This window comes from Saccostrea echinata, unplaced genomic scaffold (assembly GCF_033153115.1).
Source record: "Saccostrea echinata isolate AGI-Se365-2 ecotype Australia unplaced genomic scaffold, CSIRO_AGI_Sech_v1 ptg000058l, whole genome shotgun sequence".
Lineage (NCBI taxonomy): Eukaryota > Metazoa > Mollusca > Bivalvia > Ostreida > Ostreidae > Saccostrea > Saccostrea echinata.
In genome coordinates, this window is record NW_026889807.1 from 6,957,939 (window position 1) to 6,984,634 (window position 26,696).

Here is a 26,696-nt window from a genome sequence, read left to right on the forward strand (position 1 = left end):
CCTCTATATGATAGGTAGAAATGAGTAATGAATGAGATATGGAGTTATCTCATACATTATGTTTATCCATTTCCACAACTGTATTACTTTTATCTGTCCTTTTAATTATAATCCCAAGATTATTAATTTTTTTAAGTGAATAATAATGAAAAGTGACAAAATGGCATTGTCACGATTAATTTGGTAACAGGATCGCAAGATATTACATTGTATATGTCAATAAAGAGTGATAATCACTCAAATGCACATTAACTCTTTCAAGTCACTTGTTTTACGTATCTTAATTTCATATCACACGAAAAAAAATTACAGAAGGAAATTGTACATGTACATATAGCATTTCCAGTCTAGTTGTATTTTATCAAGAACATTTGAAAAGAACCAATGGGACAGAAGGTTGAATCTTCTGTGAAAATTGCATTATATAGTGTAGATTCATTTTTGTTCAAATCATGACCCTACGAATAGAGTGAAGTCAGTATGGTTGATTCAAGTTTTACATAGGAATATATAGGAAACAGTCTTTAAAAATCTTCTTCTCAAGACATGATTATTCATATTGAAATGAAAGTATCATCGTGTGGTGTAGATGCAAATTTGTTCAAACAATGACACCACTTCCCTTCCCCGGCTAGGGTTGGGCCATAATGGGCGATCAACGGTAAACATAGGAATGTAAAGTAACTAATCTTCTTATCAAGAATGTCAAAGACATGATAAGTAAAATTGTTATGGCTGCATCCTGAGGTAGTGTAGATTCAGGTTTGTTCAAATAATTATCCCAACCTCCCACCTGGGGCCCCAATAGGTGATCAAAGTGTCAAACAGGAATACATAGTGAATAAATCTTCAGGAACATATATTGACTTAGGTGAGCGTTGTGGCCCAGGTGCCTATTGTTAATATATAATAATACCGTTGAGAGATGATTGGGGGGGGGGGGGGGGACGGGACTATATTTTTTTACCCTTAATGAACAAAGATTCTTGTCAATGAAAGCTGAATTCTATGAAAGCAAAGTTCATTTTGAAGATTTTGCTATAAGAATTTAAATTGGATAATTTAACATTTTAAGGAGGAATTCCACAAAAAATTTATTTAATATGTCGTTAAGAAATCCCTTTTAAACTATGGTTTCAGCAATGAAAGACCAATATTAGCTTTTAATTATTTTATACGATTTTTTTTCATTTTTTCAGAGAAAGTAAAAAAAAATGTTTTATTTGCAAATAAGATGCTTTATGGTTTAAAATTTGCTATTAACAAGATGCATAATATGAATGTCTAATAAAATATGTTAATTAAGGCTGGATAGACATTTTAATTTTTTTTAAAATAAAAAATAATTTATGAAAATAAAACACATAATTTGTGAATATTTTTTAAACCTATGGTTAAAATCTTAATAAAACAAGTCAACTAGGGAGAATGTGTTAGTCAATCATATTTTAAAAAGAAATTGAAATGAAATTGAGAAATTGTAGGGAAAATAATTATTTTAATATTTGGACCAATCCGGATTAAAATTAATCTGATCCCGATCAAAATTAACATAAAATAAATAAAATAATAATTTATTTTCTTCTTTTTGTATTTACCACTGAGAAATCTATTTGATTATCAAGTTCAATTACTTTTTAACCTATATTACACCTAAACAAACTAGTATTCTTGTAAAAATGTTATCTATTTCCAATTATTACATAATTGGAAATTAGGGATGTCTTAAAGGTCTATAAAATAAAATTTTGGTGTGGCATTCCTCCTTAAAAATAAATCATTTCGATTATGAACTAGATAATACCCTTCGTCATAAATTTGCATCTTTTCATGTCTTCATTAAATTACTAACAGTTATGTAGACAGATAATTGTTTTCTTTCTTTATCTAAAACACGAAAATTAGCAAAAAATTCAATGTCCTTTAAATCATGTTTCACTGGGAAATACATGTATGAAATATTTTCCCAGTTGACAAGATCTCTGTTTAGTTCCATGTAGTCTCATTTCAATATACAGGGGAAGATCCTGAATTACTTCTCAGACAAAAAGTGGATAGATATTAATACATGTTAAATATACCAGTTATTGTTTCAAAAATTGGGGTATAGAGTGTTTACATTTATGTTTTACCTCTAGATTTCGAAAAGGGTTTTCATAATCATATAATGTAATGCATTCCCAACCTTTCGGCGTGAGCATCACTGAAGAGACATAATTTGTCGATATACGCATCTGGTGCATCAAAATTGGTACCGTATATGATATACATGCATAACTAAAAATTGGGCATTTGGATGCAAGCCACTCTCCCCTCCCGAAAAAAATTTAATTGTTCATGTCATGTCAGTTAAAATGAACTCTAAAACAAAAGACCAATTTTTTCATTCCTGTGCTATACATCTAATTTCAAATACTTAAATGTTAAACTGAGAACCAAATACAAGGAAAACGCAAGACGAAGTGAAATCATATCATCGGCACTTTCATTTATCATTCCTGACACACTATGCAAACCGTATATAAGTGTTTATTTTCGGAAAATATTTCATTGACTACAGAACAAAGTAAAAACTGCAAATTAACACTTTAAGGAAGATTCTCACCTTGAGGACAGTCAAATGTGAACTAATGACGTTTTCCCGCATTGTACCAGCCTACGGAAACGTATATTCCTAATTCTTATGTTGAAATATCAAGAAAATGCCCCTGTAGCTTAAAAATAAATATTATTTCAACTATATCAGATGTTTTAAGGTTATAATTTGAATAATTTTGAAAAAGTACTTGTATCTTTCTACAGCTACATGCATGTTGAATCAGTCCATTCGGGATTTATATTTCACTGTTGGTATGTTGTAATGATTTTGCTTGATATATTTGCAAGTGGGAGCAAATATTTAAAAAAAACTAGATAATTCCTTTTATGTGCACAGATTCAATGGTAACAATCTGATGTCTTCAGAAACCCTGATTACTTAAAATAAAAATAAAAGTTTCTTACTGGGTAAAGATGATCCTCCTTGTGTATTGCCCACTGGTTGTGATTGGTCATATTTGTACATGTAGTAGTTATTTAGAAAGTTTTGGAATCCCTTTGACATTTTACTCTTTCACTTGTTTGTTACAATGTAAATAGTCAATGATTCTGTTAGATTGTAAATAGTCAATGATTATGTATTGGTCAAACCTTCCACATATCTTGTGGTATTGATAAGATTGTAGCAAAGTACTGAGAGTTACCTTGATAATCAAGAAATATATTATTAAAAAAGAATTCCGAAGCTTTCCAATACTATAGATAAATTATTCAATTTCCATCTTCAGTCTGACGAAATGAATTTACATTATTGCCATACAGGAGAAGGTGAGAAATCAAAGGACAATGGATGTCTTCAGTACATTGCAAAAAAATGATCAGAAAGTCGTGGGTTCAAACCCCGGCCGCGACTGACCTAAGTCGATAAAAAAAAAAAATAGGTAGCAACTGTTCTTTCGCCAATCTCTCAAAACTTTGAAGTGAACGTTGGTTTTCTTTCAGATACAGCCCTTAAAAACCGTGGTCCCATGTCACGACAGGCGTTGGCACGATAAAGATCCGTTATTCCTCAATGGCCCCGAGTGCTGAGTAAAGATTTAACTTTGAAGCCCTTCTTCGATATATGGTGATGTCTTTAGGGCTGGATCTAGAATTAATCTGAGAGCTGGACTCAGCAGTAGACAGGACACACCCATTGATAAAGCTGTTGTTAAAAAGATGCTCGTGTACCACTTTGTTTCTGAACATGATATTCAGTGAAATAAAAATAAATGGAAAACACTCCACGATAAACAAATAAACGAGATATTGAAAGCACTTCCAGAAGCAATCCTGTAAATTGTTTGGGCACCAGCTGAAGTGTCCTAATTGCATTATCCAGAACATTGTGGTCTTTATGTAATATAAACACAATAATGATTTTTTTCTGAAATCAATAACTTCTGTCAGAAATATTTTCAGTAGTCCGTAAAGTAGAAATTGTATATGATTCATGGTAAACACAATTGTTGTTCGGCTTGAGAAAAAAAACTCATTAATCTCAATTCCATTTCGTTAGTCGATTTATTGTAATACATGTAATTTATGCTTTCACTAATCACAATCCAAGGTTTCTAAATACAGAGAGAATATTATCTTTATTATCTTATAACATAACCATCTTTGGAAAAATCGCTCCTCCATCTTCCATGCGCTTTAAACAGTCTGTCTGGAATGTCAAGATTTGCTGCTGCCGTTGCTCCACCTGATCTAAGGAAATGAAGTCCAAACTTTGTTCTATCTTCTCCAACTTCTGATAATACTCTTAAACAAGAGGCCCAAGGGCCTTAACGGTCACCGGAGTACAACAACTTAGGATTCATAAACTGATAAATGAAGCTTATGTTGCCAAAAGCAAGAAACACAGTATAATTAGGATCAACAAAATAATTTGTCTAGTTTCTATCTGTCCCCCATTTATCATTATTACCATGCAGATTATTAACAAAATATTTATTTTTTAACCCATATTATTACCTCTCAAAATGGCCTTTCTTGGCCTTTGAAGAACTTTAAAAAAGATAAGTTATTTTTGTCTCATTTTTATTCACCTATTATTTCCAAGTCTACCTGATCAATAAAACTATGAAAGTATTATTTGTATTATACAATAAATGTTCTTGCATAATTCTCTTATTCTATTAACCTTTCAAATACACTATTTACAGTGATTAATTATCAAAGGTGAATGGCAAAGGGGAATAACTTTGCTCAGTAGAATACAAACTAATAGAGCCTTGGCCAGGACCAGAACACTTGACTAAATGGTCTAGATGTTCAGTGAAAATACCCTTGCTATTGAAACTTTTACTTTGTTTGCCTCTAATATGCCCAGGAGCAGAGAGGATTTTCAAAGAAATAATGCATTTTCACTATAGATTTAACACACCCCTAACACCAGAACCCACGACCCAGGGTCATGAAATTTACAGATTTAGAAGATGTACCCTCATCATCATAACTATGCAATAAGATGAAGATTTTCAAAGAATTCACACATTTTCACCATATTATCAATAGAGCCCCCCCCCCCTCGGAGAAACACCAGAACCCCTGGGACCAAAAGTTTTAAAAAAAATTGTAAAGTACCCATGCCTTGCTCATCATAGCTATACACTTGTTTCTTTGCTTTATAACCAGGAGTAGAAAAATATTTTGAAAGTAATTACGCATTTTCACTATATAATCAATAAAGCCTGCCCCCCTTTCACCAGAACCCCTGACCCTGGGGCCATGTGAATTTCAAAACTTTGGAAGAGGCATTCTTGCTAATCATAACCATGCACTTCCTTTGTTTAATACGTCCAATACTTGATAAAACTCTAGGAGTGAGAACGATAGAATTTGACACAATATTTTTAAGTTTGTCCAAAATTTTATTTATTTTTTGCGTAGGTACAGTCAGAGTACCTTGAGAAGTATCCCAAATAAAACCAAGGCATTCAAGAGAAAGATGAGGTTCCAAAATATTCTTTTCTGTATTTGTAATAAAACCTGTCATACTCAAATCTAGCTTTACAGCATTTGCCATATGAAGATGAGATTTGTAGCTAGATGCAAAACCAAAAACCGTCATCGAAATAAATTACTATTCTATAACCCTTCTCTCTCCAATGTCTTACTAAAGGCTTCAGCAGTTGAGTAAAAATGTATGGAGCTGAGCTAAGACCAAAAGGTAAAACAGTAAAACAGTAGTAGAAATCTTTCCAGCGAAACCCTAGATATTGAACATGAAATGGGTTTATGTCTAAATGATGGTAAGCACTTTTTAAATCAAATTTAAACATGCTTCCTGATTTAACAATTTTAACAACGTTTTGATTGTCTGTGTACAATTTGACAGTTGTGATACTGAGCTTACTAAGCAAGGACTCAATAGTTGTTTCCACAGTCTTCATTTCTTTCCAGGTGGAACTTTGTAGAGTCTCCTCAGAAGTCCACGTTTTATGTACAATACTGTCCTCACACTCCACTGAAAAACCGGCTCCTTCAAACTTGCTCGCATCTATGTATCCTTTGTGGGATAAAAGTTTTATTGAAAAAAAAAACCTTTAGATGGTAAATATTCTAAATTATGCAACCAAAAAAGTAGTTCGATTTAATTTCTTCTGTCATACAAATGCGACAATCTCAAGAAACAGAATTAGCAATAATTATGTTCATAACTCTTGTCATTAACGAACAAATATTGCCTAAACTTAACCGAAAAGAAAAAATTGTACCTCTAATACTTGATAAAACTGAAACGAAAAGAAAAAATTGTACCTCTAATACTTGATAAAACTTTAGGAGTGAGAACGATAGGATTTGACACAATATTTTTAAGTTTGTCCAAAATCTTATTTATTTTTTGCGTAGGTACAGACAGAGTACCTTGAGAAGTATCCCAAATAAAACCAAAGCATTCAAGAGAAAGATGAGGTCCCAAAATACTCTTTTCTGTATTTGTAATAAAACCTGTCGTACTCAAATCTAGCTCTACAGCATTTGCCATATGAAGATGAGATTTGTAGCTAGATGCAAAACCAAAAACCGTCATCGAAATAAATTACTATTCTATAACCTTTCTCTCTCCAATGTTTTACTAAAGGCTTCAGCAGTTGAGTAAAAATGTATGGAGCTGAGCTAAGACCAAAAGGTAAAACAGTAAAACAGTAGTAGAAATCTTTCCAGCGAAACCCTAGATATTGAACATGAAATAGGTTTATGTCTAAATGATGGTAAGCACTTTTTAAATCAAAGAGCTAAATCCACGAAGTGCCTAAATCGGCCCAGTCATCAAAATAAATGGAATTTTCTCACATAATAATCTAAGATTTGTATGTTGTAAAACAATTTATTTTTTAACAATATCTTTTCTAGTTTTCTTTTTACATTCGTTTAAATTTAGTATTGTTTTCCTTATAAATACTATCTCGTCATTAAGTTGACGTTACATACTTTAACGTCGTGACGTTGACATTTTGTATAAGAAAGTAACACATGTACGTTTATTAATGGAATAAAAATAACCAATATAGGCTCTTCTTTAAACTTTGGGGAAAATTTTACTAAGAATTTTTCAAGAAGTTCTGAAAACTTTTGGTTTATTTTTTAATTAAAGCTATTTGTACTCAAGAGAAATGCCAAATATTTGTTATATACAACGGTTGTCTGATATAATCGTAGATACATGTAACACTTCCGTAATCTATGGCATTTCCCGACATTTGAAATGAAATTGTAGTTCATACATGTAATACACGTAAAATAGTGACGTTTGACGGCATTCCTGCGCACCACAGATTGTCAGGAAAGAAGCCACTACAGACTTTTAAACAAGAGTGATGCAAAGCATCAAATTGGCCGCAAAAAAAATTAAGATTTTTTTTTTCAACAAGAAAGAGTCCAACGAAAACACAAGATTTCCAAAGTATTTGAATTTCAAAACGGAACCTGAAGTTTAAAAAAAAACAAGATAAACGGAACTGGCATGTATACCAATTTACTCAATGTAAATTACTTAATCGAAATAAAATTCACTAATTATGATAAATATAAAAAGAGATTTCAGATTGCAAAAGAATAACCTTTACATGTAAAAATAACTTGGATCATGCCCATGATTTTTGCAGACTATGCTGCTCATCACGATGACAGACAACGCAATAATGCGAAGTGTAGAAAAATAAAATACTGAGAATCCTTGCGTCAATTATAGCTACAGCATATGTATAGCAATTTTTTTAAATAGACTGGTTTTTATTTATGAATTTTAGCCCTATAATTCACATCCGCAACAATAAAAATATATCGCTTTCATAACTTACACACTCCCATGTTGGGGAGTACCTATTATAAACCCTTTTAATAAAATCAAAAAGAAATGATTATCTGGTGAGAAGTGAAAATTAAATTGAAACATAACAACAACTAAGACATTCATATAGTTCTAAGCCAGTTTTAACATTTTACTCATAATTTTTCATATTTTTAAAATAACGTTTCGTTTCTCCATGTGTAATTTCTAACACAACCACAAATAGATAGGCGATAAGGAGTACAGAAGACGATAAAATAATCATAATTATTATGATTATATATCGTATACATATTGCATAAGAAATTTTTAACTTGGACTTTTTCGGATCGTTACTCTTGGTAATTAAACAAAAATATACGGAAAACAGCTGCTGGCAGCAGTAAATGGTTATCATATATTACAGACCGTCGAAAAAAAATTATAGACCACATGTCGAGCAACATGTTCAAACGCCCGATCTACGAAGTTATATCCCATATAGACATCCTTTCAAGAAAACAAATATGATAGACAGGCAAAATTAGTGCCCCCCCCCCTATAATTTTTCCGATACATAAAATACTATATAAAACAAAGCTACAATATGCCTGTGTCCGTCAATAAAAACGTCTGATGACCTTTTTTTGGCTTGTTGGTAACTACATACCATCCCGTCCTTAAGAACCTCAGCGGTATCCTTCAAAAGAACCTGCCAATTCTCCACTCAAATAAACGAATGGCAGAGGTCTTTAAGGAGCCCCCATTGGCTGCATACAGACGCCCGAGGAACCTAAAGGACATGGTAGTAAGAACCAGATTGGACAATCCATTACCTAACGGGGGTTTTAAAACTTGCTCTGACAGAAGATGTCTTCTCTGTAAGCACAGCTCTGACACTGACAGCTTTAACAGCCCCGTTACAGGCCGCAGCTACAAAATACTAGGAAATTTGTCCTGTCAAACAGACAACTGCATTTATCTCATCAGTTGCAAAGTTTGCTCCAAACAGTATGTTGGTGAAACAGGAGATCTCCGCAGGAGAGTCAATAATCACCGTTCTACCATTAGGACCAAAAAACTCAATGAATCCGTTGGGGAACATTTCAACCTTGAAGGTCACAAATGGGAGGACATGACAGTAGTGGTTATTGACCATAATCCAAGATGGACAGACGCTCAGAGAAAAGGCAAGGAAAAGTTCTGGATGCACAGGCTAAAGTCATTCCGCCCTAATGGAATTAACAAACTTAATGACTTCACCAGGATGAACGTGAACTAGACACAATCCCGGATTGTAACAAACAAGTTCATTCTCTCTATATAGTGTAAACTTTACCATTAATTCGCATTAGCAATTCTGGAACAACCTACCCAAATATTTACAGCTTACATTTTTGTTTATTTCTTTTATCAGATTTCCAAATTTACAATATATCCAAATTCATATTTTAAAATTGCCCTTCCATATTATCTTTAATTTCTTTTTATCATGTATAGTTACGCTATTTTGAGAGAATAAGACAATGTACGATTTACTGCTTGGTCGTAATTAATAAGCGATAATTAATTCGTTCAATTATGTAAATCGCACTTTACCAGAGTACACCCGATAGACCGGACGCAGTTCATAGCGCTCCGGATTTCTTTGTTCACAACTGTTTATAAACTTCAAATTAAACATGTAATACTGTAAATATTTAGCGTTTGGTAGTTTAGTAGTTGTTTTTGTTTCTCTATTTCCTTTGTTTTTATGACTTCTTAACTTTTTTCTTTGTCCTCAGGAAGGGACAGGTCGTCCCGAAAATTTGACAATTATTATAATTGTTCGTGTCGTTGGTCATTTTTAGTGCTTTATATAAATTTCCATCCGTGACCTTGTATCTACTTAGTAGATCCGACACTTAGGATATACAATGTTGTTGGTTTTTAGTGCTTTATATATATATATATATATATATATATATATATATATATATATATATATATATATATATATATATATATATAAACAAGGACTAATATTATTGGCATTGTTATTTATTCACTTTCTACTTTCTTGTTTAAATGACAGTAGTGATTGGTCGAACTGTCCGACGTATTAAATGAGTGAGGGTTGGAATCCCCCCCCCCCATTTTTTTCTTCTTTTTTATCTTTTTTTTTTCTTTTTTGTAAAAGTAATAGTTTTTTTTTTTATTTCATTCTTATTTTATGTCAGAGCTCTAATCCCCCATTATAAATTTACACTACTACATGTATAAACATTCTGGTTAATCTTGGTTGCCCTCTCTCCCTTGGGCCTGTTACATTTAAGAGGAGTAACTCACAATAGAAAGAGATAGCGATAGTCCCTTTGACTTTTTTCAGGTGTTGGCTAGGTCACAGCATGCAGGCGATACTGAAATTACATAAAAACCATAAAGAGTTGTCACTGCCATGGTAGTAAGTTATTCCTTTACACAATGCAGGGCATTTGTCTTATCAGGCCTATCACAAGAATTACGCGCGATCTGTAAAATCAATTTATTGTTTATTTGTTTCGTCAACTCGAATTTTCTAGGTTCAATATTTCGTAACATAATTTATGTTAAGAGGTCTCGGATCAGGAAAGGTTTTCACTAATAGATGTTAATTAATCTTTTGTCTTAAAATGTCAATGGCGATTTCTGAAATGCATGTTGGGTATCATAATAGTTATAATATATTATACTAGACTCTATTGCCGAACATTAACCATTTGTATGCTGTCGATGCAGACTTCACGACATACACAATTTATGTTTTATTAGGTGGCAAAACAATCATTATAAATACATCTTGGTAGTTGCATACGATGTAATCTGTTTAATCTTACTCGGCCACTCAGGAGAAAATCAAGATGTAGTTTACATGTTTCTCGGGTGATCTCCCTTTGATTACATAGTGACAATAGTGACGAGGAGCCGGGAGTTGAAAAACAAATTCAATGAAAGCATAAGTAAATAGGCTGTCAGGGGAAAAGAGTACACATTATTTTTTAAACATTTCAGCATAATGATGAGTTAAATATAGATCAGCTACTTGAAGGAGAAGTCTTGGGTCAGGACTGAGGCACGTAGTACACAAAATGTCGACATTATTGCATATACATGCAGTCATAATTAGCGAGAGTTTTTCGTACTTTTTTGCTCCACAACATAAAATAGCATATAATAAATAGAAAATTTGCATTTCAAAACTTTTTATTATTTTCAAAAGCAATATAGAATCTTCTTCTTTTCTATTAATGTAGCGCAATCCCCGTTATTTCCACTGTGTGAGTCGGTGCTAAGAGATTTGAATCGAACGAAAAGTATTAATTTCGATGTGGCCACACCCCCCGAACAAAAAAAAATGCTTTATTTATTCAAATTTTAAATCTTCTTTCAATGGTATAAATTTTATTTTGTTCGAAGGGTGTGGCCACGGCAAAAATTTGAACCAAAGACGAAAAAAAAATGCTTTATTTTGATGAAAAGTAGCAGAGTGCACGTGTTTAGGCGTTTTATGTACAAATATGACGTCATCAATAATATTATATATATATATATATATATATATATATATATATATATATATATATATATATATATATATATATATATATATATATATATATATATATATATAATATATTATATTTATTAACAATAAATTAATTGGCATAAACTATTTAAGCTTGATACCCAAGGATAATATTTCTATTGTTAATTTTCTTCTTTCCCTCAGTTTAATTTTCCTGAAAAAATAGGCCGGTTTAGCCCCTTCGTGGATTTAGCTCTTTAAACATGAAGTCATTTACCATAAAGTACTGTATGACATGTTTGACACCTTCTTATTTAAATTTGTTATTGCGTACACACTTGTTAACATGGCGTAAATCTAGGAAGTCTTTTCTTACGTTGAGGATTTTGAGCTACAAAGAATTTACAACAGTGGGAGGGAAGCTGCATTTCCTGACAATACAATGTACCTTTGCGTAAAAAAGAATAAATTTCATGTTCGACAAAATTTTCATTTTCAGAAGCAGACTTATTGTTACACAAAAAAATAGACTTAGGAAGACATTCACAAGGAATAGAATAACCGTAAATTATAGTGTCCACAAAAAAAATGATCAGCATTCCATATTTTTTCCAAAATTAATGTTATTAGCTAACTTGCCTTTAACAATAATATCATCGCTTTTCTCAGGTCACAAATAAATGCATACCATGCTATAGTCTGTCTGACGTGGTACTTGGAGCAGTTTTTGTTGCTGTAGATTTTGTGATCCCCTGTGTCCTTATCTTGAGAGGGCAGTTAACGCTCCAGTGGCCGAATGCGTTACAGTAGAGGCACTGATCTGGCTGGACTTTGAAAGGGGAAAATTGTGCACCATTGGAATTGAAGTTCCTTTGGTAGGGTGGGTCTAGAGTGTTGAAATTTGCTGTAATAGCTGCAAAAAGGATTATTGTAATTGTTTTCAAACCTTTTGCGTTTAACCCTCTGCTGGGCCTGACGCAAACGTTGATTCGGAATTGTCAGTAATTCGGTCGTCTTTGTATTCTCTGGCAACTTCCCATCCATATTTGTCAGCAATAGTCGTATAACCTTTTTCTAATCTCTGATTTTACTTATAGAATCTGTATTCAATTTTTCTATACCAGCAAGATCACCACGTTCCGATAGAAAAAGAAATTCCTCTAAAGTTGTGATGATCCAACTTAAAATCAAGATTCTTATCTGCTATTGTTGAAATTGATGTCCTGGACTCCAGTAAAATGACCAATATACATGATATAGCCATAACTTTCATATCTTTTGATGAAATACTATGATACTCAGAATATAAAGATATATAATAGTGTAGACAAGATGACATGGTCAGAATGCACATGCATGCACGTGCGCGCATGCGCAATGATTGAATAACCAATACAATGGATATAGACTTACCTTGTACATTTTTGATGAATTGCTTTGAAACTCAGAATATAAAGATATATTAGAAGTGTAGACAAGACGACATGGTCAGCGCACACATGCATGCACGTGTGTGCACGTGCGTGTGCGTGCAATGAGTAAAATGACCAATATACTTTCATATTTTTTTATGAAATACGTTGATACTCAGAATATAACGATATATTGATAGTGTAGACTAGGTGAGATGGTCAGCATCCACATGCCTGCACGTGCACGGATGTGCAATGAGTTTAGTAACCAATTGCAATATTCTTGATACAGGCTTAACTTTTACATTTTTTGATGAATTGCTTTGAAACTCAGAATATAAAGATATATTAGTAGGGCAGACAAGATGACATGGTCAGCGCACACATGCAGGAATGTGCGTGTGTGTGCATGCAATAAGTGGAAGGGCATTTACTTGATGCAGATGTTATATTTTTGATGAATTGCTTTGAAACTAAGAATATGAAGATATATTAATAGTTTAGACAGGATGATCTGGTCAGCACGCACATGCATGCCCGTGTGCGTTTGTGCAATGTGTGAAATGACCAATATATGTATTCTAGACAAGATGATATGATAATTTAGTAAGAACTCACGTGCATACATGAGCGCTTTGCTTTGATTGGCTGAATCAAAAATTTCAATAACTCACTTGTTTTTTGACAAATTACTTTGAAATTTAAAATATACGTATATCTTATAAGGTTCTACAATTTGCTATATACGGAATTTCTTGAAAACGTGCCTATGAAATGGTGCTGCAATTTGATTTTCTGAAACATAAAATGACTATACCTTCCTAACTTTTTAACAAATAAAGATGAAATTCAGTATATTAGATAGGTGGAATTGTTTCCAACATTATTTTATTATCAAAATTGAATGCAGAGATTTTGCCTAATCAAATGAAGCCTATAGAGAATGAAGCACCAAAACGGAGTTGGGGAGCGTTTGGGGAACATCTGTAACGGTCTCCGTTACAATTAGAACTAGTTTGATTTGTTTTAAGGAAAACACTAACCCTGTTGAGGCACTGGTAGCGATATATCTCAAGATAAGATTAAAGATCAAGATTTTCTTTTGAGATATGTCCACAAAATAGATTATTAAAAGTTGCACATAACTATTGGGAATGAGACTCTCATTTCATTGGACAAGGGGAAGTGTTGCAATGATGTGCAGAGTAACTATAAAAGAGACCATCACCATACGACCACGTTCGCAAATGCTAATCCCAGTTGAAATTCCGAACGCTTGCAGACTCTCTGAGACAGCCCTAATAGAACCATCAATAGAATTGATGGAAAGGAAGAGAGCTCTTTAAACTCTTGGAATTGTTGATACAAGTTATCAGAAAGTAAATAGTAGTAAGTAGTAGTCGTAGACTACCTATAGGTAAAAAGAAAACAGAACAAGAACAAATAAAGAAAATGCTGAATAAGGCATACATGAGCCATTTAAAAGTTTCTGGTCTGGTACAATTGTACTTGTTCCCAAGAAGGATGGTTCAAGTCTGCACGAGACAGGATAGAGACCTGGATGATCAATGCAATACTGTAAGAATAAACTAGGGAGGAAACAGAGGAAAATGAATTAAATTCTGGGTTGCGGGATGTTCAGTTTGTTTTAGAAGGCTGGGAACCAGCGGAAATAAGGCAAAATCAACTTGAAGACCTACCCTTGGTCCAATTCTGGTAACAAAGGAGGAAGAGACCAGACCAACTTGGCAATATATTTCTAATAAATCTGGAAAATTGAAAGCACTGTGGCGGCAACGGGACGGATAAAGAATCGTATCGGGCATTCTACACCGTATATGAGAAGAGGATTAGTGTACTTCCTGTTTAATTCAGCTCATTGTTCCTTAGTCCACTCAACAATAGGTTCTTCACTATCACTATGATATACCATCAGAAGGGCATCTGGGAGCTAAAAAGACATTGGAACAATCAAACAAGGATTCTACTTGCAATCAATGAAAGAAACAGTTTTATTCATTGATCACTGTGCTGCTTGGAAGCAATCCAGAAAGAAAAGTCATGCTCTGCTTGGCTCTTATCATTCAGATGAAACAATGGAGAGAGTAGCCCTCGACATTCTTGGACCGAAAAGGGAAATAAGTATATATTAGTAATGGTAGTCTGTTTTACAAAATGGACAGAAACTGTTGCTCTCTCAGATCAAGAAGCCAATTCAGTTGCTAAAGGTTTTGTTGACACCACAATTTGTTATTTTGGAACCCCTTTGCAAATTCATACTGACCAGGATAGGAACTTCGAATCATATGTGTTTAAAGAAATGTGTATTCTCTTTCAAATTGATAAAAATAGAGCCATTAGCTACCATTCTCAATCTAATGGAAATGTTGAAAAGTTCAACAGAACCTTAGGTGACATGTTGTCAACATTTTGCCATAAAATCAAGACCAGTGGGACGAATTTCTACCTCAGGCTCTTATGGCTTACCGTGCTTCAGTGAACTCTAGCACAGGACAGACACCAAATGCCATGGTGTTAGGGTGAGAAGTTATTCTTCCTATTACAGCAGATGAGGGAAACTACATTTTCAGTCTGAAAAAGAAATTGTATCCAATTCATAAATTGGGAGAAAAACTAAAAGATACTGTAACATATCAAAAGAAACAGTATGACATTAAAGCAAAGAAGAAGACTTAAAGGGAGGGACAAGGAGTCTGGTTGCATAATACAACTAGAAAAGTAGGAGTTTGTCAAAATCTAGCATAATGACGGAAGGGATCATATGTTGTCATCAAGAAAATTGATGACTTTACTTATCTTGTCAAAAGAACAAAAAAAACCAATGGCAATTTTTTTTCATTTTTACCGTCCTCTACCATACCATGGTAGAAAAGCAATAAAATGGTATAAACCTCAGTAACCTGTGTCTGTTATTACATTCAGTTCCAGTATGCAGAAACGTGTATGTCACTCTTATTTAGTTGTTATTGTTGAAATCCTGGATAGTACATGAAGATATAGGTCAGAGTGTAAGGATCTGATAATATCGTATTATTTCCAGGAAGTTAGATGTCAAGAAAGCCACATGTTACACTAATTTATCTAGTGAGCTTCATCAACCGACATGGTATGTGTGTGAGATTATATTACTTTAGTTTGGGTAGAGGACAAAAGTGATGAGGAACTGAGGTATGATAAACAAATCAGCAGCTTAAATTCTTATCAAAGCGCAGGTATTTCAAAATTACTATTTTTTTTTTTTAAAAAAAAAGGTAAATCAAGACCTTGTTCCTGACCTTATACTATCGACTGTTGAGTAGTCATACAAACAAATGATGCGCCACCATCAAAATGTCCATAGTGATATCATCAAGCGCAACACATGTGGTTATGACTTTCCAGTCTCTAGAAAGTACCTGATGGCTAATTTTTTTGAACAACGGCATCTGGGACTCAAGGTATGTTATACCACCCACCCCAAAAAGAAAAGCAGAGTTCCAGTAATCCATTCCTTTTCTACAAACCTCGATAAATTTCTAGAAACACTTTTCCAAAACAATAACCGAAGTCCACTCAATCTGCAAGGAAACCTTCGGTAAACATACTAAAGAATCAACAAGTAACAACAAAAGTAAAAGCACTGAAATCTAACTATTAGTCGTCATTATTTTATTCATATTTTGGCAGAACTGATATTGCATATCGCTGTAAATATCAATATATCGTACACCCGATTGTATAAAGATGGGCCTCTATGTACATTTACTTAAATGTATTCAGTGTATTATATGAAATGGTATTCTGAATAAAAATCGATTCCTTAATGTATATTTAGAGATACATATTGCATAAAACATATTGCAAGTTCAGTATACTATAAGTATAGAATATCATTTATATGAGGCGCCGTTTTGTTATTAACTGCCAAAAAGTGATATCACCTATTCGAATAAGTGATATCACCTATTCAGTTGGTGATATCACCTATTCGAATGAGTGATATCACCTACTCAGCTTCTGAAGAGGTGATATCACCTATTTGAATAGGTGATATCACTTTTTTTGAATAAGTGATATCACCTATTCGAATTGGTGATATCACTTATTCGAATATGTGATATCACCTTTTCAAACAGGTGATATCACCCATTCCTTTTGAATAGATGATATCACTTATTCGAATAGGTGATATCACCTATTCAAATTATTTATAAAATAACAACTGCTCCCAAGACCATAGTCTTTAAGTGTCATTTACTTTCATTTTCGTTTTATAACTTAGCGTTCTTTGAGACAATGGATTACAGCATCGCATTTAGTTATTAGCACCCCAGTAGAACTTGAAGTATGTTTTGCTACCAAAGTATATTTATTACATTATCCATTATGTATACTTTAGGAAAAATCGTGAAAAACGCATAATTAATAACTGTTCCATACGGAAAATGCCCCACTTTAGATTATAAAGAGAGAAGGGTATGCCACTCTGTTGTACCCCAGCTGGGTATGATTTATAAAATTTATATAACTTTACATGGATCTATAACACTAGGTATTTATTTTTTATTGGACTAAAATACAGTGGAAAACCGGACGGCCCGAATTTGCTTGGTTCCAATGGAATTCTAGATAGTCTTGAGGAAGGAAGCATTCATTATTTATTGTTGTAAGAAATGCAGCTAGGTGATAACACCTATTCAGAACGAATTGGTGATATCATATATTGGAATAGATGATATCACCTACATTTGTATATCACATATTCATTTCCAATAGGTGATATTACCGATTCAAAAATGTGATATCACCTATTCAAATAAGTGGTATCACCTATTTGAATAGGTGATATCATCTATTCAAATTGAATGAGTGATATCATTTATTCGAATAGGTGATATCACCTATTCGAATAGGTGATATCACTAAATGGCAAAAAATACCAGAACGGCGCATCATACATTTAATAATCAAAGGGGGTCCAGTTCAGGCGCGCCCGTTCGGTTTTTGTACAATTTACCTGTATATATAATCTCAATTAATTCCACACGTAACTTTCAGGAACGTAGTTTCAGGGCTGATTCATAAATATATTCTTGCCGAAAAAGTCTGAACCTATCCCACCTCACCCCACCATCCCACCCCCTCCCCGCGTGACAATCTACCTTGTTTTTCCTTGTAAAAACAATACTTGAACTGACTTCGCCCTGTTTTTTTTTTTCATCCCATCGCAACGAAATTGTACGGGGTTATATATGCGCGCTTGTGAGTCAGAGTACGTGCGAATTAATAGAAGTAATAAATATTTATTTTCTGGCTTGCTTCTTAATTTTTTTCTTATTCCGACTTGCTTTCTTTATTAGTCCCCTTCCGGTGAAACCGGAGGGGACCATAGGCTTCCTCTGAGTCTGTCCGTCCGTCTGTCTAGCTGTCCGTCTAGCTGTCCCTCTGTCTGTCTGTCAGTCTGTCCCACTTGGTTTTCCGCACGTTTTTCTAAACGCTTGCAGATATTGAGCTGATATTTTGGTATGTGAGTGTATTTTGATAAGTTACAGATAAAGTTTGCATTTCGTTCCGCTTCAATGATTTTTGACAGAATTACGACCTTTTCAATTTTTCAGGGTTTTCCGCAATTTTTTTTTTAAACGCTTGCAGATATTGAGCTGATATTTAGTATGTGACTTTACCTTGATGAGTTATAGATCAAGTGTTTGCATTTCGTTCCGGTTCATTGATTTTTTACGGAATTATGGCATTTTCAATTCTTAACAGGAACCAGATTACACTTGGCGGTAGGGGACAAGTATTGCTAATGCAATACTCTCAGAATGCTCGTTTTGCATAGCAGCCACATTTTAGCGTCATTTGAGTTGTGTAAAATCCGATTCGGAATTTTCTTTCGTCGACTCGAACCCAGACAAAGTGTCAGAGGTAAATTCATCAAAAATTCAATTTATAATAAAGAAAAGGCATAAAGTTCAAAGAATCTTTTCAAGAACCATAGGACGAGAAAAGATTTAACTTAATTCGTGTTGAGCATTGCGTTCCAACGCTAGCAGAAGCATGTACAATGTATACATATTATAGGCTTTTACTATCGACTGTCAGACCAAATAGGCCAAAGGCAGACTTCAGAATGCCATTAATCATGATGAATATATAACAGAATTAATTAAATTTTGTGAAAAAAAGGTACAGAGTGCGTTTTTTTTTCCTAACATCCTTTTCATAACATTGTATTTGCATTAATATATCGTGTTTTCTGATCGCTATGATAGGAGGACTATTATAGATATCTACTCGTACGGGCCGAGCATTTCATTCTCAAGGGGGGGGGGGGGTTCTAGCAGATTTTTGAAGAAAAAAAACCTGTCCTTGACAATATTGCAAATAAATATTCTATCCTCCTCTGGGAAGAAAGTAAATAATTTGACCTTGACTGGCGGTACCTACACCAGCCCCTAATGCTGCGTAGTTTTGAGTTTGATTTTATTTTCATGCCTGTCAACTTTTTCAAGGAAAATAATATGTCTCTAATCATCTTGAAAATGCATATTCTGTCCTACAACGGCATGAAAGTAAATAACCTGACTCGACAAAATAAGCTACCCCCACTATACTAGAACATGTACTAATAATAAAACTGAAACAACACAATGAATAATGTCTTAGATTATTTAAAAAAAATCCCTTATAGGAAAAAATAAAGGAAGATGCTAGCATAAAAACTATGATATGTTGCACTCAAGATTTTATACACAGTACGAAACTCATCTTGCTTTTTCAATGGAAAGGATCACTTCTAGGTAAATATATGCCTTGACCTATAGGGCTGATATTGGTTTCAGTCTTTAGGAAAAACTTATCGATATCTGTTCCGGTCGCTGACTTTAGGCCACATGCGTGTGGTTTTTTGTTTCTCATGTATCGCTTTAGTTGTAGTCAACTTTGTGTTCATATGACCCTACCTCGGTATTTACAAACACATGTACATCCTTTGTATGAGGGTCCTTACTTGATGCTTGCACTGGGTAATGACAACTTGACATAAAACCTTAACTGACCTTACCACATTCTTTTCTAATCTGTAAGCCTCCCTCCTACATTTTTGACATAACATGGCGCCAATGCACACAGTTTTCTTGAGGAATGAACTGTATCTACTCTGCATAGCTCATTATCTCTCCCACTGGCACAACAGTACTATTACCCAGAGATGTTCTTGAGAAACAAACAAAGCAATTTTTGCTCGGCATGATTTTTTTTTTTTCGTGACACCTGCAGTATCGAGTAACATAAAGTGAATGATTCGTGTCCTCGAACAAGATTGCTTACACTGAGGTATAGTTCCAGTTGATTGCGTTTAGTTAAAGAGAATTTATGATCTGCATTTCCATAAATGTCTTTTATATCCACAGCAAACATACATTTAAGGAAGAAAATAGAAGTAAAATGCATAAGCCTGTATAAAAAATATTAAATTCGTGTTTATACAGGTGAAAATTTGAAAAATAAAAGTGTGCCAACAGGTGGATTCGAACCTGGAGACTAAAAATGTCCATGGTGAGAGTCTGTGGTCTATCTCTCTGAGCTATACTATGAAGACATACGTCATAAATTTAATCCAGTATGATAGAAATAGGTTTTTGCATTTTTTTTTTTTTTTTTTTTTTTTGTAGGTTTTTTACGAATTTCGATCCTAGGGCAGGGGTGCCCCTAAAAGCATCTTGTTTTAAATCATTCTTTAGATCAAATTATATCAAAATTTCATAATTTAATTTAGGGGCAGGCCTACCAAAAAAAGTAGTGCTTTAACGGACAAAATACTGCTTTGACCAACTTTGGATGTTAATTTCAAAGTTGCAAATAAAAATATTTAGGTTCAAAATGCAAATTTGAAAAATTTAGACAAATATACGATAGAAAACAACTAAAGAACAATGATTTTTAAATGTAACTTTTCCGGAAATTTGTTCTCTCATATAGGTCAAATCTTTTGTTATAACGAATACATCCTAATATGTATGTAGATACTCGTATATACATGTACAGACACGTGCCATAAGTATTCGGTCAACATGGCGTCTTGTTTACGTTTGAAAACGAAAGTACATACTCTGAGTCTCCAGTCTTTCGTTATACACGTCACTGATGACGAAGTGTTCCAGATTTAGATTTTTAGTCACATGATGTATCACATGATAATTTATTGTCGTCTGTAGTTTAGCGTAAGTTGTCAGAATCACGAATTTGAAAATATGGGTAGAAAAGGGCGAGAGCTTGGAATGGAGGCGAAAAATATCATTATAGATTTGATACAGAATGGTCTATCCCGCCACAAGGTCAGTGAGATGTTGAAAATTCCAAAATCAACAGTTATCGATGTAGCAAGAAAGTTTTTTACCACAGGGTCAGTGGAAAACAAAGCAAGAAGTGGGCGACCAGCCAAAGTGAAAGAAAGGGATTACCGTGGTTTGGAAAGGCTCGTGAAAACGCATCGTCGGGAATCATTGAGTGACATTACATCAAAGTTTAACGAAGGCAAGACTGAAACTGTTAGTAAGCGGACTATTCAGCGTCATTTACATAAACACGAATACAGAAGGTGTGTGAGTAAGAAGAAACTCGTAGTGAAGGAAGTTAATCGTCGAAAAAGACTTGCATGGTGTAGAGAGAAAAGGAGATGGACAGTTCAGAATAACTGGAATAAAGTAATATTTTCTGACGAGAGCAAAATTATGATTGGACATGACCAGCGAGTTCACATCTGGCGCAAGAGAAACGAAGGTTGGAGACCCGATCTTGTTCAACCCCGGACATCGCAACCCAGGTACGAAGTAATGATATGGGGCTGTATCTCTTGGAATGGTGTGGGGACAGTTACACCGGTAAATGGAAACATTAATGCAGCAAAATATCAGGACATTCTGGAAGAGAACCTGTGGCCAGTGATAGCTAGACATTTTCCTAGGGGTGGGTATTTCTTCCAGGACGACAATGCCCCCGTTCATCGGGCCAGGTCTACCCAAGAATATATTGCTCGGAATGGCATAAACTGCTTAAGTTGGCCTGCCCAGTCGCCAGATATTAACATTATAGAGAACCTTTGGTTACTGGTAAAAAGAAAGCTTCAGGGACGTATATCCTTTATTAAATCTAAAGACGATCTCGTGGAGGAAATTCGGGGCATTTGGACAAGCATCAGACCTGAGTATGTTCAGAACCTCTACAAGTCCATACCAAACCGCATATTAAATGTAATCAGGCTCAAGGGACATCTTACGAAGTATTAAGAAGTAAGTTTAACATAAATTATGTTTTTATTAGTTTATTTTATTATAGCGAATGTTTGAAAATTGATACTTTCGTTTTCAAACGTAAACAAGCCGCCATGTTGACCGAATACTTATGGCACGTGTCTGTACCTATTAAGTAAATAAATATAAATAAAAGGTAAGCATGATTGTATGGTATATTTCAAACTTAAGCATTTTAATTCATATATTTTGAATGTTAGGGAAATGTAGAAGGAGAATGAATTCTTGCAATAAATATGTTCAATTTGATTTCTTAATTGAAAAGTTTTCTCGGAAAATTACAACCATGAATGACCTACGATAATTCTAAAATTAAATCAGAATTTTACAATATCAATTCATATTAAGAAAAAATACCCTGAAGGTTTACGATAGATCAATTAAAAAAAAAGAAAACTCATTAGAGTAAAAGAATATTATTATCATTTTTTTTTTTTTGAGTTAAGAAAACCTACTATAGACCGTTTCACGGTAAATGCGGTACTGCTCTTTTGCAGGGCAAAATGATATAATTTGGTGAAAAATGACGTAAAATTAATTGTTAAATATACGTCATTTAATTATCCGTAACAAAAACTTCGCCAAACGTTATTAATTTGCCCTGCAAAAGAGTAGTACCACAGTTACCGTAAAGGGGCTAATTCTTTACGCTGTACCGAAATCATTACGTTGAAATCTGATAACGCCTTGTTGACGTCAAGACGTCGTCAGTGATTTTTTTTTTATTAAAACATTGTATCTTTAGAGAGTTGTGTAAGGAAATTGGTTTGAGATATTTAAAAACAAAATTGATTTAGAACACGGGTATCTAAGACACATTACATAAATATAATCATCAAATTTGGGAAATTCACGGATTTTGGTGCATAACATACCTTGTTCTTTATTTTCCTCCAGAATGGTCAAGTGGATGCATGTAATTACGAGATAAAACGTAAAGGGTATTAGGAAGGAAGACAACTTTTATTATTCTTGAACTTTCTTCCTGTGCCGCATACAGTTTTGTCAAACTATCACTCCCTGGCCCCAGGATCATGAAACGTCTTAAGCCCTAGTCCAACTTTTTATATTATGCTTAAATGTAGTAGAAGTCAAACGAACCAAAATTAAAATATTCTTCTATATTTCTTACCAAAAGTGTTGAGATTAATTCACCAATGAATAAACATTTTACAGGCGATCGAAAATTTGACTCAACTTCATGATCCTGAGGCCTGGACTACAATACTTAAATATCTTCAGGAAATTACGAAAGACACAAAATGAAATTTATATGTTTACATGTAATCATTTCTCTGTAATTGTTGTTTGACACATCCAATTCTAAAACATGTAGCTTCTTGTATTTTGTTGACTGGTTTCTGTCTAAGCGATTCTTGGTAAGAGTGTAAGGCACCATGTAAGTCTCCTACAACATGCTGACAGATTCCTAGTACTTGCCAGGATATGTCTCTAGTTTTTAAAGGAACATATGTCCCATCATCATAGAGCACGAGTGTCTGTAGGTCTGTCAGTGACTGTAAACACTGAGATCTGCTACCTTGTCTATAGTGAGTTAACACAGACAACATTTCTACTACAAGAAATGGTGATAAATGTAACATTGGCTCTCCATTTTGTTGACTCGCTTTTTGTTCTAAACATAATTCTTCAATACATAGGATATTTTCCAATAATCGCACATTAATCATCCAAGCTCTCGTCATCCTCCTAGACAAAGAGAGACTACCTACAGTTTCATTGTACCTCTGCCTGTCAACAGTAACGTACATATTAAAGTCTTGCGATAATCTTTGTTTAGTGAGGTAAGTGATATGTAGTGTTTTCTCATATCTCCCTGTTCTGTAATAATACAATGCAAGATAAAGTAAATAAGAGACAGGACCTAGTCTTAATGCCAGTTTCAACATGTTACAAATAATTCTATCTAAAACGTAGAAATTTTTATATGTATAACATGGAGTACTGTTTGCTATTGTGAAAGCTAATTGAACAAGAGTCTGAGCAGTACAAAATTGTAACGTTAAAGACTGGTATGATGACAGTGATATCCATGAAAGTGTACTAAATGATTTTAAGTACAGATAAAAAACAGATATATTTTCAGCAGGAAACGATTCCTGAAATATTTCTAGCATAGCACTCATATCAACATCCGTATTATCGATAAATTCTCCCTCAGCGGAGGATAATACAAAGGACGGGCTACTGAGGGCTGGTTCAAGGATTGATCTGAGAGTCGGACTAAGCAGTAGACAGGACACACCCATTCTGTAATACTGATAAAGCTGCTGTAAAAGAGATTCACGTCCAATACCGACTACTTTGTTAATGAACATGTTGTTCTGGGCAATAAAAAAATTGGGAAACACTCCACGATAAACACAATGAATGAGATATTTAAAACATATCCAGAAGCAATCCAGTAAATTGTTCGGGCACCATATAACGTGTCCCAGTTGTATTATCCAGAACATCGTGGTCTTCATGTAATATGAACACAATAATGGTTCCTTCCTGTAATTGATAACTTCCTTCAGAAATATTTTCAGAAGTCCATAACATAGAAATTGTGTATGATTCATGGCACACACTAGTTGTTGTTCGGCTTGAGAAAATGATAATCTCCATTCTAATTGGTTAAAAGGCGATATTTTGCTTCCAATAGGTACACAGTGACAACCTTTACTTAGAATTGTTTCCAACACAGGCATAGACGGCCAAATATGTCTCTGACATCTGTCAACCCAACCTCTTATTAGATTAGGCCAACATTTAGTGGCAAAACAAACAGCCTGATCTATTTCAATAGATTCATAGAAACTATTCGTACAAGGACCATGGATGGTGATGTTCCTGTTTGGATTACGTCTGTCGTTCGCTAGGGATTGAAAATATGTTTCTCTCCACAAAGAACTAGATATGTAAGCTCCACCATTAAAGGGTACGAGACTTGATATTGTGAAATCGTCTCTCGGGGATGTCAGAAGGCATAGTCTTACAAACCCTGGTGGTGTCCCAGAATCTTCCATTAATATAATATCGTGTTTTGATGGATTATAAACCCAGCACTGAGAGATGTCAGTTATTAGTTTATGGTTGTAAGTCCAGCACATTGTATCCCTGTCAGATGATCCAAACCGAAATCCTTCTCTATAACTACCACTAAACATCCATACGAATCCTCTATACATATGAATAGGTTTCTTTATCATGCCCTCCATGTCCAAAACGTCCCTTCTGATGGCCACTTCTGTCGGTGTCCCTATCTCATGACACAGACCAACATACAGGACCTCTGATAGACGGGGAATATGATCCATACTAAATATATAAATATATATTTATATATATAGTGAAACCTGTCTAACCCAATTCCAAAATTCTTCATATTCTTTGTTTGCGCCTTTGTTCAGTACATATAGTAATATATTTATTTCGAACTGTGCATCTATTCTAATCTAATAACACTACATAGTTAGAAAGTACTGAATTACTGTACCTGATTAAAGTCCTTCTGCAAATGGCGGTCAGTATCTATTAAGTTAAAAGGAAATTCCCAGCTCATCGAGAGTCTACTTTCATTTTCTTTTTAGTTTTCATAACACAGGTGTAATTTAAAGTCTATTTCTGAGTCAAATTCTAAGTGTTCTTTGTTTTAAACATATTTTATTGTATAAGTGAATGTGTTTTTTTCATTACATCTATAAAACGATGTATATGGGTCAAGAGAATTTTTTAGAAAAAATAAACCATTGATCTAGATTTGATATTAATAGGATACATGTAAACAAAGTTTATTTTCACATTTATGTTGTAACATCTAAAATATCGGAAAATCTACACAGGAACTTGCATTAGTTTTTTTTCTGCAATTAACAATTTGATATTACTGCATGTATATTATATATATGGTTTAGAATCGATAGATTATCATGCAAATGCATGTTAAGAACAAAACGGAAGTCTGACAAAACGTAACAGCCTTTTCAGAGATTTCAAAGCAGAAAGTTGCTACATAGAACTGTAAAGTAGCCAATGATAAGGATTATAAGAAGTGAATACAAGCAGTAAATATCTTGATAATGTAAACAAGGAGAGTTCGTGAATATATATATATATATATATATATATATATATATATATATATATATATATAAGGTGAATATACAATCCTTTCCTTCCTTTTGTGTGTATATATACACGTATATGTTTCAGTATGTTCAGTGATGCATCTAGGTACGCCGTTATCTTGCTTAAAGACCATGTAATAGTAGATAAAATATTTATTTTTGGGGTTTAACAATGATTTAAGATATTGCCTTGTCCTTTGCAATCAGAGGTGAAACTATTTTAGTTTTTCCCATGAAAGAGTGGGGTTTTTTCCTTTTTATTTTTAGCAACTTAAATATATTTTTAATTTGAATGTATTTTCACTAAATTTAATTGGTGTCCTAACAGAAAGAAAGGATCCAATCTTACGGCATTTTTACAATAATAATAATAATAATAATAATAATAATAATAAACTCTTTTAATCTTGTTATCTCTTATAGATACAACAAAATATT

General features: G+C 33.8%; 2 protein-coding genes across 2 annotated transcripts in view; one reads left to right on the top strand and one right to left on the bottom strand.

The window, feature by feature from the left end:
* The window catches only part of LOC133174667 (uncharacterized), a 304,409-nt gene that overhangs the window by 208,499 nt on the left and 69,214 nt on the right, over positions 1–26,696 (top strand). The gene's annotated exons all lie outside the window — the stretch shown is intronic.
* Positions 23,403–25,448, bottom strand: LOC133174629 (uncharacterized). Its single transcript, XM_061309730.1, has one exon. The coding sequence runs from the start codon at positions 25,446–25,448 to the stop codon at positions 23,403–23,405; it is 2,046 nt and encodes a 681-aa protein (XP_061165714.1).

Bases quoted from the DNA above. Each gene is read 5' to 3' on its own strand.
- LOC133174629 (XM_061309730.1), bottom strand. From the start codon at position 25,448: ATGGATCATATTCCCCGTCTATCAGAGGTCCTGTATGTTGGTCTGTGT.